General features: G+C 43.3%; 1 protein-coding gene across 2 annotated transcripts in view; it reads left to right on the forward strand.

Annotated features, from left to right (window-relative positions):
- The window catches only part of LOC308332605 (rap1 GTPase-activating protein 1-like), a 95,037-nt gene that overhangs the window by 53,115 nt on the left and 27,849 nt on the right, over nt 1–14,073 (forward strand). The window contains exons 1-6 of one of the 2 annotated variants that reach the window (XM_080788578.1): nt 3,738–4,088; nt 6,131–6,166; nt 8,754–8,801; nt 10,886–10,924; nt 11,250–11,435; nt 12,802–12,905. In XM_080788578.1, the coding sequence (XP_080644704.1) occupies nt 3,993–4,088; nt 6,131–6,166; nt 8,754–8,801; nt 10,886–10,924; nt 11,250–11,435; nt 12,802–12,905 (509 nt within the window). In that variant the 5' untranslated portion in view covers nt 3,738–3,992. Of the gene's footprint in view, nt 1–3,737; nt 4,089–6,130; nt 6,167–8,753; nt 8,802–10,885; nt 10,925–11,249; nt 11,436–12,801; nt 12,906–14,073 lie in introns of those variants that run through there. The other variant, XM_080788579.1, reaches the window with a different exon arrangement.

A 14,073-nucleotide genomic window follows, 5' to 3' on the forward strand; every position in this document is an offset into this window, starting at 1 on the left:
AATCAGCAATGAAGTTATTAATGTTGCTCTGGAGAGGGACGTCTGGAGTCTGGAGGTCTGATGTTTTGATCTCTTTTGGGACAGTAAGAACTAAGAGGACATATGTTATATTTGGCAGATCTCAAACCATAGAATACTCTACAATAACCCTTTCACTTGACACTAGTGATGCTGAGTAAATGAAAAGAGAAAGAAAGGTCTGTTGGTGTTTTGCAAAAGCAAAGGCCCAAAGGATATTCAATAAAATGCAAATAGCATAGATTAAATGGCTAGATTAGCCTCATGGTTACATCATTAAGGCTAGCTATTAAGTTGCAGTGTCTCCCATGTGCCAGGATTGATTGCATACTGCTTTGTGCTTGCGTTGAGGCAGTAGCAGCATTCCATTTAGTCCACACAGCGCTCCATAGGGGGCATACCAATAGAATAGACCCTGACCACTGCAGCAATCAGCCATCTTCTCAGGGGGGATAGATAGGATCCATAAAGAGCAGAGCGGCTCATCTGTCTCCGTATGCTTCCTCAGGCTTTAGTGGCCACGGTAAGGCCATGCATGTGGCTCTCTGCACCCGGGCAAGACGAATGGACTCTGATGGATTCTCTCTGGACAGTGGTGTGTTGATTGGCTTCTGGGCACAGGCATTGATTGTCTCTCGTTCAAGAGGATTCTGCTATCTTCCTGTGTTGACTGCTGCTAATACACGGCAAGAATATGGGACAGAGAGAGAGAGAGAGAGGGGTGCTGAGGTAGAATGTTGTTCTGTGTGAAAGCTGAAGGTTTAGACTTTAGAGGATGATGTTGACAGGTGGATTCTTATCTGCTACAGTACTACATGGATATTGATGAGAAAGAGATATGAATGGGTCTCCCATATCCAGTCAAATAACTATCTCTCTCTCTCTCCCTCTCTCTCTCTCTCTCTCTCTCTCTCTCTCTCTCTCTCTCTCTCACGCACATATACAGTATGCACTATGCATGCACACAGCACACCCACACATGCACACATGCGTGTTTGCCACACACACACACACACACACACACACACACACACACACACACACACGTGCACGGAGTTGCGGACCACTCACACGGTCAAGGCAGATGGCCACCCACCCTAGAGTCGGGTTCTGCTTGACGTTTATTCCAGCTAAGAGGATGTTTTTTGTTACCACTGTCTACCACTACATGTAAAGTGCACCTTCTCTCTCTCTGTGTCTCAATGGTGGCATGCAATAATACGCAAACATTGGAGAAAAAAAAGAAAAGAACATTCTTTCACCACAGAAGCCTGTGACTCCTTGTCTCTCTGAGAAGAAGAACCTAAACCTACGCAGCTTAGCTGGTTTAGTTTGAAGGAAATTAAGCCTATAAGAGACTCTCAGACATCTCAGTATGATGGATTAATTCAACAAGCTCTCTGTTTTGTACTTATCCTCAGTGTTCCATCGTTATCTCTGCTTAGGTTTCCGTTGAAAACCCAAGCAAAGTCTGTGCATCTACATGCCCACGCTCACTGTGCTTCAATGTACACAATGTCACTGAGCAGAGCTGAGACCTGATTTGTTAGTCGATATCTGTCAAGAGCATAGTTGTTATCCTCTCAGGCAGCCAAGCTTGAACAACATATATTATTGATAGAAAACTGAAACTAGTTGGGTACAAATACATAGGCTACATACAGTAGGCGGCAGTGGCTCAGGGCTAGAGTGGCTGGATGGTAACCACAAGGTTGCCAGTTCGAACCCGGGCTCCCCCAGAGTTACTGTTGAAGTGTCCTTGAGCAAGACACTGAACCCCAAATTGCTCCTGATGTGCTGGTTGGTTTCCGCTGCCATCGGTGTATGAATGTGTGTGTGAATGGGTGAATGCAATGCACAATCTCTGTAAAGCGCCTTGGATAAAGGCGCTATATAAATGCACCATTTACCATTTCTCATTTGTAGACATGCAAAATGGCCGCCCAAAGCAGACATAACACAGCTATTAACTTTACCCTTCCCTGTAGTCTTGGCACAGTACCCCGTGAGTTCTAAATCTACTAATATGAACAAATCCAGTATTAACAGTAGCAACGTTACTTAGTAGGCATGAACCATGCTTAATGTTTTGTTTACTTTGTTGCCATGAGTGTGAGTGTACCAAGGACGGGTCAGTCCTTCTCTGTCTGCTTTTGACTACCCAAACACATTCCTACTGCATGGTTTCCTTGTACGCATCAATGAGCATGTGAGGCACATTTCTGATGTTTTAGAAGGCTTGAATCTTTTACCAGGCTGTTGCATCTTACATCACAGAGCTGGACAGCTTATCTCTTACATATCTGTCCACCTAGGGACATGATAACACATAAAAAATAAGAATAATTAAAAAAAAAACTTTGGTAAAACAGCTTGGTTTGACACCACCAATAGATTACAGTAAATGTAATGTGTGCAAATTGTGACTTCTCATCGATGGACCATCTTTAGCAGCGTTCTTCTCGGAATTGAAGCTCAGATTGAGGTGATCATACAGAACATGCATGTTTTAGGAGCGACCTTGCGGTTACTATGTTAGCGTTTCTGACGAAAGAATAATAACTAGCGCTCGCCCCGGAAATGAAAGAGTATTACTTCCGGTTCACCAAATCAGCTTTTGGGCTCTTCAAAATAAGACCTTGCAGCTGAAAAGCTTGGCATGATAGGCTACATCTATGAATTAATGTAACCGTGTCTAGGAAAGAGTTAATGTAAATCGTTCTGGATTATGAGCATCTGCAAAAGAATATAAACATGTTTTATCATGAGACAGAGCCCTCCTTGAATGTGGCACTTAGAGGATGTTTAATTCATCAAAAAGTAAAAAAATAAATAAAGTAAAGAACATTTTATCTGGACATAGACAGTCATAACAGGAGCTCCTTAATGGTTCAAGGTGACTCCTCTTAAAACAGAGACAAACAAGTGTATTGTTTATGGCTTGTGAAACACAGTTTTGCTTCAACGCAAGAGCAGTTATTCATCCAAAAAGAGGACATTTGACAATGGACACACACAGAACATTAAAATGAAAAGAGAACTATGTGCTCATCCTACCCGGGCGGTTTCATCAATGCAAATTCATTGCTGTCTATATCCAATATCTATAAGGGACTGTCAGTCAGATATTGTAAATGATGTATAGCCTACAAATTAATTTGCCAGGTTAGATATGTGGTATGATACATATCTGCTTTGAAATGAGCTTTGAAACTTGGGTGAACAGTTTGGTCCAAATTAAATTCATGAATACAATGAAACATTAATTTTGCTGTCAAGTTGGCTGACCATTGTTTTTAAAGGCATGACATCATGGCTGATATTCCAATCTACCAGCCATTTTTTAAGTAAACATGGGTAAACAGTGATGACACCTTGTCTTTTATGGTCTTTTCCAACACGTGTGTGGGTGTGTGTGGGAGATAGAGAGAGAGAGAGAGAGAGCTAAATGGATGAGCGGAGAGAGGTCAACGGATGGGAGGGCTGCAGGGTTTTGAGAATGAAAGGATGAGATCAGAGAAAGGGGAAGAGAATATTCTCATTGTATGACCAGACAAAAAAGAGAAGTATGCTTTGTTTGCGTGCGTGCGTGCGCACGTGCGTGAGAGAGAGAGAGAGAGAGAGAGAGAGAGAGAGAGAGAGAGAGAGAAAGTACAAGATTGAGTGAAGATAGCAGTATACAGTAGTGATGATGGGAGGGGAGAAACATTGTTCCTCCCTCTCTGCTAGAATGGTGTGTGTGAAAGTAAGTGCAAGCGTGAGGGTGTTCATACTGTATAATACATGCGCGCACCCGCGTGTGTGTTTGTGTGTGTGCGTGTGAAAAGAGGAAGGGAGTGAGGAGGATGTGCTTAGATTAAAGGACACACTGACTGAGAAATGCATGCGTTCTAATAGACAGCCATCAAACTTTGTGCCGCCGGTTCCCTCTGCACTGTTCGCCAGCTTGCTTGCAAACCTACTATAGTGGAATCATGGCTAAGCCCAGGATAGCTAAGAACTACTCTCTGGATGGACTGCTCCCCAGTCCTCCCACTAATCCTTTTGCCAAGAGACGGTGCCACAGCGATGTGAGTATTTTAACCTGATTAGGTTACAGACAGTTGACATGAGTTTGAGTTTATATCTTCACATTCACTTGACTCACATCTGCACTAGTACTTAGATGTTTCAGAGCTGCGTGAGCCAGCGAGTGTCAGGCAGCCTTATCTTTCCTTCAGCTTATCACGTGTAGACACAGAACGGGTCAGAGCAGGTGTTTTATTATTTACAGTATAGTGCTGAATCATGCTGTGGCTCACGGGTCTGCTTTAGTGCCTTATACTGTATAGTTACTTAGTAGCCCCATGAGTTCTATGCACGCACGCACGCACGCACGCACGCACGCACACAATAATTTGTGCCAGGAAACAACCAAAGTCTTTGTTGTCCCGACATCGACAATAAGAAGTTATGGTGTTGATGTTGGATTATGGTATCTCATTGATGCTGTGTGTGTCCTACCTCTGAATATGTTCTGCTATGGCCAGTTCCTTATCACCCCAGAAGCACCTTGTTTCTGTCTCTCTCGAGATGGAGAGATATAACTGATAGGGTTATATTGATGGCTGTGACGTTCAGGGCTGTTCAGGTTAACACAAGGGGCGAGACTGATGTTTGTTTTGCAGTTGGTAGCAGGATCTTGCATATCATATGGCACCTTTCATTTTCCCATGGAACAATGGTCCAAGCTGCACCCTCGACTCTGTTGCGTCAGGGCCAGGTGTGTGTGTGTGTCCGCGTGCGTGCGTGGGTGCGTGTGCGCACATACAAATGCAGGCACAGTATAGTATGTGTGCATGTGCACAGGTGTGTACTGTATATACATACATTTTCATGCCCCACAGTGCTTAAATATGAGTGATCAGCTTGACTCTTTTCCACATTTGTTACTTAGTGAACAGCAACATCTACCACCGTGCGTGCGTGCGTGCGTGCATGTGATCCTCCCTTCCCTGTCTGCATCTCAGGATGCAGCTGTTTGAAATCCATCATATTGAGGTCTGCTTTGATCACAAGTGCTCATCTACAGGCTATAGACCTTGAGGTTTACACTGTGCTCAGATGCCTCTGTTGTGTCCGTTTTCAACTACAACAACTAAGTGAACCGTGTCGTGCCCTGTTAACGTATTTCATGGCTTCCGGATTTGTTTCCATGCATGCGCTATGGCTCCGTTTCAGATAAGGTTCTCAGAACCTAATTTGGGCCCTGCCTCAGGAGGTTGTACTAAACCCTGAGTTCTCAGCACCCAGAACTCTGAACCTTCAAAACATTTCTAAAATAGTAGATCTACAAGCTCACAACGCAAAGCGTTGCAATTGCAGCTTGTAGATTGGCATTTTTTTATGGCGTACCTGGTTTTGGTTACAACAACATAAATCACAGAACTTTACCATTAGTTAGTGGTAGTTCCCTCTTTCAAACAAGTGAAGACAACGTGTATTTAACGACATATGGTGACCGGATTGATGCCTTCCTGTATCACTGGGCAGGGCTCGTTATTTCAAAACATCAAGAAAATGCCACATCCGAGTTTAAATGTAGTTGTGAAACCACCCGTGACAATTTGAGTTAATTTCCTGATTTGCACACTGTACACATCTGTGAATCAGACAGTTGGCCTGTTACCTAATAGGTTAAGCGAGTGTCATGCGATTACCGTAACTGGAGAGGAGCAGAAGACTCATTTGGCCTCAGGATTCAAGGAACCCCCGTCCCGTTGGCTGTAGCAACAGTGTCCACAGAGAGGAGTAAGCACATGGGAGTGGTACTAAGGCTAATTTCACCAAGAGGGAGAGACTACAGTAGCTAGCTGTTTGCTTTTTCTTCACGCATGGTGTTGTTGGGCACTGTCTGAGTAGACGCTCACTGAGATCTGCAATAGGCAAACATGTTGGGGGTTCTCAGTGAGTCCAAGTGAAGGTGTGCTCTGAGAGCCGGCAGTGTAAATGAATGAGAAAACAAGGGATTTAGTGAGGACATGCAAGTAGGCACACCACTGATTGTTGAATCCATGTTATATATATACATACCTACCTACCTTTTGGGTGTGTCTCATCTCTCTTCCCCCAGACCTCGGACCTGTTTGCCATGATCGAGAGGATGCAGGTACAGTAAGTTGTCTCCAACCTTTGTCTCCGGCATCCCCCTCTTCAGTACTCTAGCTTTCCTCTTATGCTGGCTATAATAAACAGCATCCTCAAAAATCAGAAACTTTTAGTGTGCGTCCACAAACTTGGTCCTACACAAACATTAAACAATGAATGGACAATGTTTCGTCATAGTGTGAATTTTACGTCATGATGATGCGCGATGATAAGAGCGCCCCTCACTTCACAAGGGTGTGTTTTTTTTTTCTCCACCAGGCCGGATTGGCAAACTGTTAATGAAGTATTCAATCAATCAATCAATCAATCAATCAAAAAAGCAGCAAATGTCAGGCACCACTGCACCGATCAGTGTGAAACGCACACTCGCGGTAGTCCAAGGAAGAAAATATACCTCAACATTTTCAAATCAACCTCATGGTGGAACTACAGTATAACAAGTTGCTTCACATGTTGGTCTATAACTCTTGAACCGTAGGTCGTCCAATCAGTGGGCCGCCAGTACAAATGCAAACGGTTTGTCATGAAAACTCTATTTTCCATTCCCTTCTATGCACTTTCCATGCACGCTTCCAGGACTGTTTGTTTATTTCAGGGCATGCAGCTTAACTTAATTTCTCCTTAACCACCTGAATTCATTGTGAACTTTAGACCGGCTATTTTTGGTGAAGAGATTTGTTGTTGAGGGAAAAAAGGAGGTAGTATATTCCCCCGGGGGCCCGGTCAACTACGTATACTATATATATATATATTTATATATATATATATATATATAATATATATGAGGCGACAGCTAGAAGGTCCTGGATTCGATTCCCGCTGGGGACGCTGTGGACACTGGGGGCGTGTTCCCTCCTCCACATCATCAGTGCCCATACCCGAGGCGGGGTTGGCGAAAGGGCCTTTCTGTGTGGAGTTTGTATGTTCTCCCCGTGTCCCCTAGGGTACGTACCCTCACAAAAAACATGCCGTAATCCTGGTCTCTAAATTACCTCCCCCTGGATAGCCAGGGCGCCTGATGGAGGGGAAAAGAACTGGTCGGAATAACGTGTTCCTTCCACGCGCTACGTCCGGCCGGGGAAACTCTCCCCTGTCAGGTGAAAAGAAGCAGCTTGGACTCCTCATGCATAGAAGGAAGCATGGGGTCAGTCTGCTGCCCCCCCCCCCCCAGGTTGGCAGAGGAAGTGTAGCGCCCAGGATTACATTCGATAATTGACACTGGGTGAAAAAATGGGTTACAAAATTGTGGGATAAAACATTTAAGTAAAAAATAACTACGTATAGGCTACTAAGGTTTAAATGGTCAAAGAAATCCTGTTCTGTTAATTTAGTTTTTATTTTTTTCCCCTGTTTCTTGTGTTCCCGATCAAGGTGCACATTTGTGCACTGGTTCTGTGCATCTTTTTTTTACGTTTTTTAATTTTATTTTACTTACTCTATTTTTAGTTGGATGACAATATATTTTTCATCCGAGTTGCTGTTGCTGTAGAAATGTAGCTGGTTGTGTTTCCCCTCACATCTCTCATGAAACAGCCCCTCTCTGAGGAATGCCTGAAGCAGCAGCAGAAATAGACAAGAGCAGCCTTTGAAGAGACAGCAACTTTTTACCTAAAAATAACAGACCTTGACAGTACAATGGCATTGACTTTTAATTGAATTAGATTTAGCTTTTATCTTAATTCAAACAAAGAAATGATTGATTCAAAGTAAAAGCATCCGTTATTATGGAACAGCCCTGATTCTGTGGCTAGCTGATAGCTGGACTGTGACTAAAGGCATGCAGGGATTTCTTCCTGTAACATGTATTATGTCTGCTTTAAGTAGCTCCAAAGCTTGTCAAATTGACTTCAAAGTTGGAGCTTCTCTCAGCCAGGCCAATCCATGCTATAATTACAGTCCATCTTGTGTAGGCTACCATCTATTGGCAGTAACATGCGAGTCCCACAACATGTTTATTTGTCTTATTTTACGATGTACTAGCTCCTCAAAAACGTAATTGGTGTCTGGTGTGAAATGTCATTTGTTGAGGTACCAGGCCAGTATAAAATAATATTGATTTAATCCATCATTTTGTTCTTGCAAGTACTGTATGGCACTCAGGTACTGTAGGGCTCAGGGCAGCTTTACGAACTGTTTCACTCTGTGCCAAAGGGCCTCAGTCAGCGGAAAAACCCTGTTTGGTCATTTTACTGGAATTGTGGGTAATGGTGTCATCTTCCCTGTTACCCTCTCCAGTCTCTTTCCACTCTTCTGTTTTCTGTTCATTTGTCACTTTCTACTTCTCTCTATGGCTCTCTGTTATCATTCCTCTTTTCCTATGCTATGTGTTCCTTCTGCTCGCTGCTGTTGCGCAAGTTATTTGCACATGCTCATGTGTTTGTGTGAGTTTTGGAATTATAATGTGAGTTTCTCTGCCTGTGTTCAACTTTCCCTTTTGTTCCACCTTGTCCCGCTTACTCTTTCTCTCACTTGCCCCCCCCCTCCCTCTCTCTCTCTCTCTCTCTCTCTCTCTCTCTCTCTCTCTCTCTTTCTCTCTCTCTCCCCCCTCTGTCTCTCGGTCTGTCTGTCTGTCTCTCTCTCCCCCACAGGGCAGCAGAATGGACGAGCAAAGATGCAGCCTCCCTCCCCCCCTCAAAGTGAGTCCACAATGAATCCCTCATATCTCCCACAGATCACCAGCAGTTTAAGGCTTGTTGAATTCAGAATACGCTTGGGTACTGGGTGAGCCCAGAGCTGTGGAAAATCCTTAGCTGTCCTATTACCTAGAAAAAATAAAGCTGGAATGAGCATGATTCTGTCAGATATTCTCAATGGGATTACCCTGTGGGTATACTGTAGGTAAGTCTCAAACAAGTGTTTGCAATAATAAAAGGTTGTCTGTCTAGAATCAGGAGTTGGCCCACCAAGTGCAGAGATATACAATACACAGCAGAATCTTGAGTGTTAATGTACAAATGTAACATTCAGGAGTTTGCTGTAGCTGACACTATTTTGTGCCAAGCTTCTGTATTTTTGATACATTTCTATGGACAGGTGCTTGAATATTGTGTTTTCTACAAGGCTGGTATCATTGAAGTGTTATTCTCCCTGCTCGCTCCCAAGTTGCGCTGGAACCTGTGCAGAGTGTACCTCACCCCCTAGCACTCCATTTTCTTTGTTTCACTTCTTGTTGCCAATTTTGACAGATACTAGTTATGCTACGCAGATGTACTGTATGTTGGTTATTTGTTCACATGCTGTGTATGTTTTTTTAGAGGCCATCTAGTTTGCCACAGATAAGAATGTTATTTACGATAGCATGCTGTTTATTAGATATTTACATGGTATATCCTAGTTACTTTTTCATACTTCCTACTTTTCCTTGCACTCTATTTACTTGACTGTTTACCCTGTTTACCCATGAACCCTGGCTAGGATTCATGCCACTTACTCTTCTTCGGGCGGCTGTGGCTCAGGAGGTAGAGCAGGTCTTCCAATGATCCCTGGGTCGGTGGTTCGAATCCCAGCTCCTCCTGTCCACATGTCGAAGTGTCCTTGGGCAAGACACTGAACCCTACATTGCCTCCAATGAGTTGGTCGGTGTGAGCTTGCCACACGTTTGGTGTGTGAATATGGGAAGTGAGGACGCTGGCGTCGGCTGTTCGCCGCTTCACCTCCCAATGTATGAATGAATGAACCATTGTAAAGCGCTTTGAGCACTTGGAAAAGCGCTATAAAATGCAATACATTCTTCTTCTTGCCTATTGTAAGGTGTTCTGGATAGGATTGTGTCTGATAAACGCCTAAATTTTAAATTTAAGTTAATATTATGTGCATGATAGCAGTTAGTTCAGTTGACCTTCAAGTGACTCGCAGACACAGACTAGGGCTCCATGCTTCCTATTCCAGCCTCTCTTTCCAATGCTGGCTTCATTTTACAGACAGCCTGAGAGAGCCTGTTGTGAATTCAGTGCAGAGCATTTGGGAAAGAATATATCATAATAAAAACAATATTTTACTAGGCAAAGAGTACCACACTGACTGGGTATGACTAATATATATATATATATAAACTGTAGTTGCATAGCAACAGCAGAGCCCAGAACCAGTGAGTGGGCAGGGGACAATGTGGTCACTAGAAATATCTATGTGGTAGAGTACTGTAGTTCAAGTGAGCTTGGTCAGGTTTGCAGGTTAATATTATTAAACCCAAATAAAGTGGATTCTCACATCCTGGTTAATATACTGTCTTTCTGTTACTGTTTTTGAAGATATGCTGTGTCATAAAGCAGTCAACTTTAAGCGTGTTTTTTTTCTGTGTGGAGTTTGCATGTTCTCCCCGTGTCCCCTAGGGTAGGTACCCTCACAAAAAACATGCAGTAATCCTGGTCACTAAACTGCCTCCCCCTGGCCAGCCGGGGCGCCTGATGGAGGGGAAAGGAACTGGTTGGAATAACGTGTTCCTTCCACGCGCTACGTCCAACCAGGGAAACTCCCCCCTGTCAGGTGTAAAGGAGCAACTTGGACACTCATGTCATGAAGGAAGCATGAGTTCAAGTCTGTTGCTCTCCCCTTGTCCCCCATATATGGGGACTAGGTTGGTGGAGGGTGTGTAGAGCCCAGGATCACATTAGATGATTGACACAGGGGTGAAAAATGGGTTACAAAATCGTGGGATAAAAAGTATATATATAAAAAAAAGCGTGTTTTTCATCATGTCTCACATTCATCTTCCCCACAGACAGAAGAGGACTACATCCCGTATCCTAGTGTTCATGAGGTACACACATGTTCTACATATTCATATGCTGTACACACATGTTTAAGGCTGATGCTTAGTTGAATGTCAGACCTAACCATCAGCCCACATGTGTAGAATCTCAGGCCTTTTCTCTCGGCTTTCCTACTATCTGTCTCAATTAAGAAAATAAAGTTCAGAGGGAATGGAATACACAATACAATTAAGCTAGTCAATTAAGCTAGTCAATTGGGTGAACAATTAAAATGGTGAATTAAGAATTAAGAAAGCCTACACAATTACGGTATTAACAGAAAATCAAACCTGACGGCACTGCGTCATGACCTCTGTTGTCCATCTGTTTCAGATTCTGGGTCGTACCAGTCCGTTCCCTCTCATCCTGCTGCCACAGTTTGGTGGATACTGGATTGAGGGTAACAATCATGTGGCTAAACACCCCCCAGAAGCTGCCCAGCCAACCTGTCCCACACCCCATGTCAAACTGGAGACCAATAGTACTGCCAAAATCTACAGGAAACAGTTCATGGGCAAGGTGAGCATGAGGAAGCATGCAGTCGATGTTATATTTGACTTCATACATGATTCTCTGTATTCCCCTGTGGAGTTACATTTTGTCACATCAAGGAGAAAGGCTACATAGCCTAATTTTTTAGCCGCCTTATATTATTGATCTCCTTGCAGGACAATTACGTCTTGAAAAATTGGAACTGGAGCACAGAGGGAAGAACTCGTGGGAAGCAGAGGGAGTGGAGTGGGAGCGGAGTGGAGGGATTTGTAATTAAGCGAGTTATAAAATGCGTCAGAGGACCGCCCTCCACTCCAAGCTGTTCCGCTTGGGGCCGCACACCACACGTTGGAGCAGGCAGGTCTCTGGTCTCTGCAAACACAGAGACGTGTTGGCGTGCTGCGCACATAGATTTATATATAAACGGCTGCGCAGCATGCATGCACTCCATGCATGTGTCTGTTTTCCCTGTGTTTCGGACATGCTGCCCACGCGGCAAAATACTTAAATGTTTGTGCTGAGCGGACAGATCTGAGCGGATCGTGGTGCGACCGGTGCGCAAATGAAGTTGAGCGCGGGGTGGGGGAGGAGCGGGGTTGAGGGGAATCAACACGAGCAAATGCGAAGCGGGACAAAAGCCATCCGGAGTGAAGAGTGTGTTTTCCACCAGCTCCACTCCGCTTATATGCTCTTTTTTGAGTTAAGAACATTTTCCTTATTAAAGGTCTACGCAAGTAGCAGCCAGTTTCATTAACTTTTGTGGAAGTGAACACAGAAATCAGAAATGTGAACATTCCACCAATGTCAAATTCCACAAATGAATGAAGTATTGACACACTTGTATTACTAATAACAAAAGGTTAATATAATTATGTTTTGCATCATTCACTGTTGGGCTTTCTGGGTTGTGATCCTACACAGTCAAGTCCTCAGTGGCAGTGCTATTCATTAATTTGTAAACTCGGTGTTCTGCAGCAGTGGCGGAAGGTTCTTATAACGGCAGTGGGTTCATGCAGCCACGCCCCCCCCCCCCCCCCCCCCCAGCGGTGAAAAAAAAAACGATTGGTACTTTATTTACAGCAGTCGCTTTGTGGCGGTCGCTTATTGACGTACCATTTAAAGTACGAGGAAAGTGTTTCTCCTTACAGCTATAACATTAAATTGTTCTGTTTCAACATTTCAGCATGATCAATGATAAACGGTAAAGCAGTCGCTTTGTGGCGGTCGCTTATTGACGGAAATTTCAGTGGACAGTGGGTGCATATACTGCATATTGATATATTTTGCCAAAATGCCAGTGGGTTCATTTGCGCCTCTGAACCCACGGAGTTGACGCCACTGTTCTGCAGCCTCTGACTGACTCCCTATCTCTCTATCTCCCTTTCTCTGCCAGGAACACTTTAATTATTACACCATGGATGCAGCTCTGGGCCATATAATCTTTTCCATGAAGTATGATGTCATTGGGGACCAGGAGCACCTGCGCTTGATGCTGAGGTACAGCACCCCGGTCATGATATCCCGTTGCTTCTCCCCCGGTCATGATATCCCGTTGCCTCTCCCTTTCTCTTTCCCTGAGCTGTTATACTCATAATTACCGCTTCTTATTCCCTTTGTGCATAGTAAAATCCTCAATGTCATTTTAACTCATGGGAGTGTAAAAATTGGAACAAATAGGCTAATTTCTTCTCACTAAATAACATTGAGGGATGTGCTGTTTTTTTTTTATCAAAGTTTTTTTATTAATTTTTCACACATGAAAATATTATACAACATTTTTCGAAAAAAAAATTCCCCCCCTTTGCCCCCCCCCCCCCCCCCCCCAGAGTTCACGCTCTGAAAGAGCCACAACCCCGGTATCTTGCACCATATGAAAATAAAAGGCACATACAAATATACATAGACATAATAGAATTATGCAAAGAAATAATAATAATAAAAATGAAAAAAAAAAAATATATAAATATAAAATAATAATAAAAAAATAAAATAAAACAATTACAGTAGGGTCAGTGTAACAAGTTAAGGATTGTTGATGTCAGCCGCGTTCATCCTCTCAATGTATGTCAAAAAAGGTTGCCAAATGGTGTAGAATTTTAAGGCACCGGCGTACCCTCTTGTGGAGTAGCGAATCTTTTCCAATGTCAGATGATGTAAAACATCATTAATCCAAGATTTAAAGGTTGGTGGTATTTTTTGCCGCCTAGCCAAAAGAGATGCGAAGGCTATCATATTCTTGTTTTGCCGACTAAGATGTAGATCTTGGGAAATAACTCCAAACACTGCAATAGTGGCAGAGGGTTCTATGGACATCGACACGTTGTGAGCTTGTAGATCAGCTATTTGAACTATTTTAAAGGGCTTTTTAAAATAGTAAAAAATGGCAAATAAGTTTAGGGATAAGGCTTAAGGGGTGGCGCAAAATATAGCCCATAGGGTGCAATCAACCAGGATACTTCTTTTTGGTGCTATAATTAGAATAACCAAAGTATTAAGTATAGCGCTCATGTGGTTAAACAGCTTTTGTCTTTTCTTAGAGTGGGTATCTTCAAAATGGACTACCGGTATATTCTGCGTGACATATTTCACAGCCTGCAATATATTAAGTCTGTAGCAATATTGAGCCATACAGAGAAATGATTAGGCATCAAAATATGGTATAACA

The sequence above is a fragment of the Protomyctophum bolini genome, assembly GCF_963924005.1.
Source record: "Protomyctophum bolini genome assembly, chromosome: 2".
NCBI classification, from domain to species: Eukaryota; Metazoa; Chordata; class Actinopteri; order Myctophiformes; family Myctophidae; genus Protomyctophum; species Protomyctophum bolini.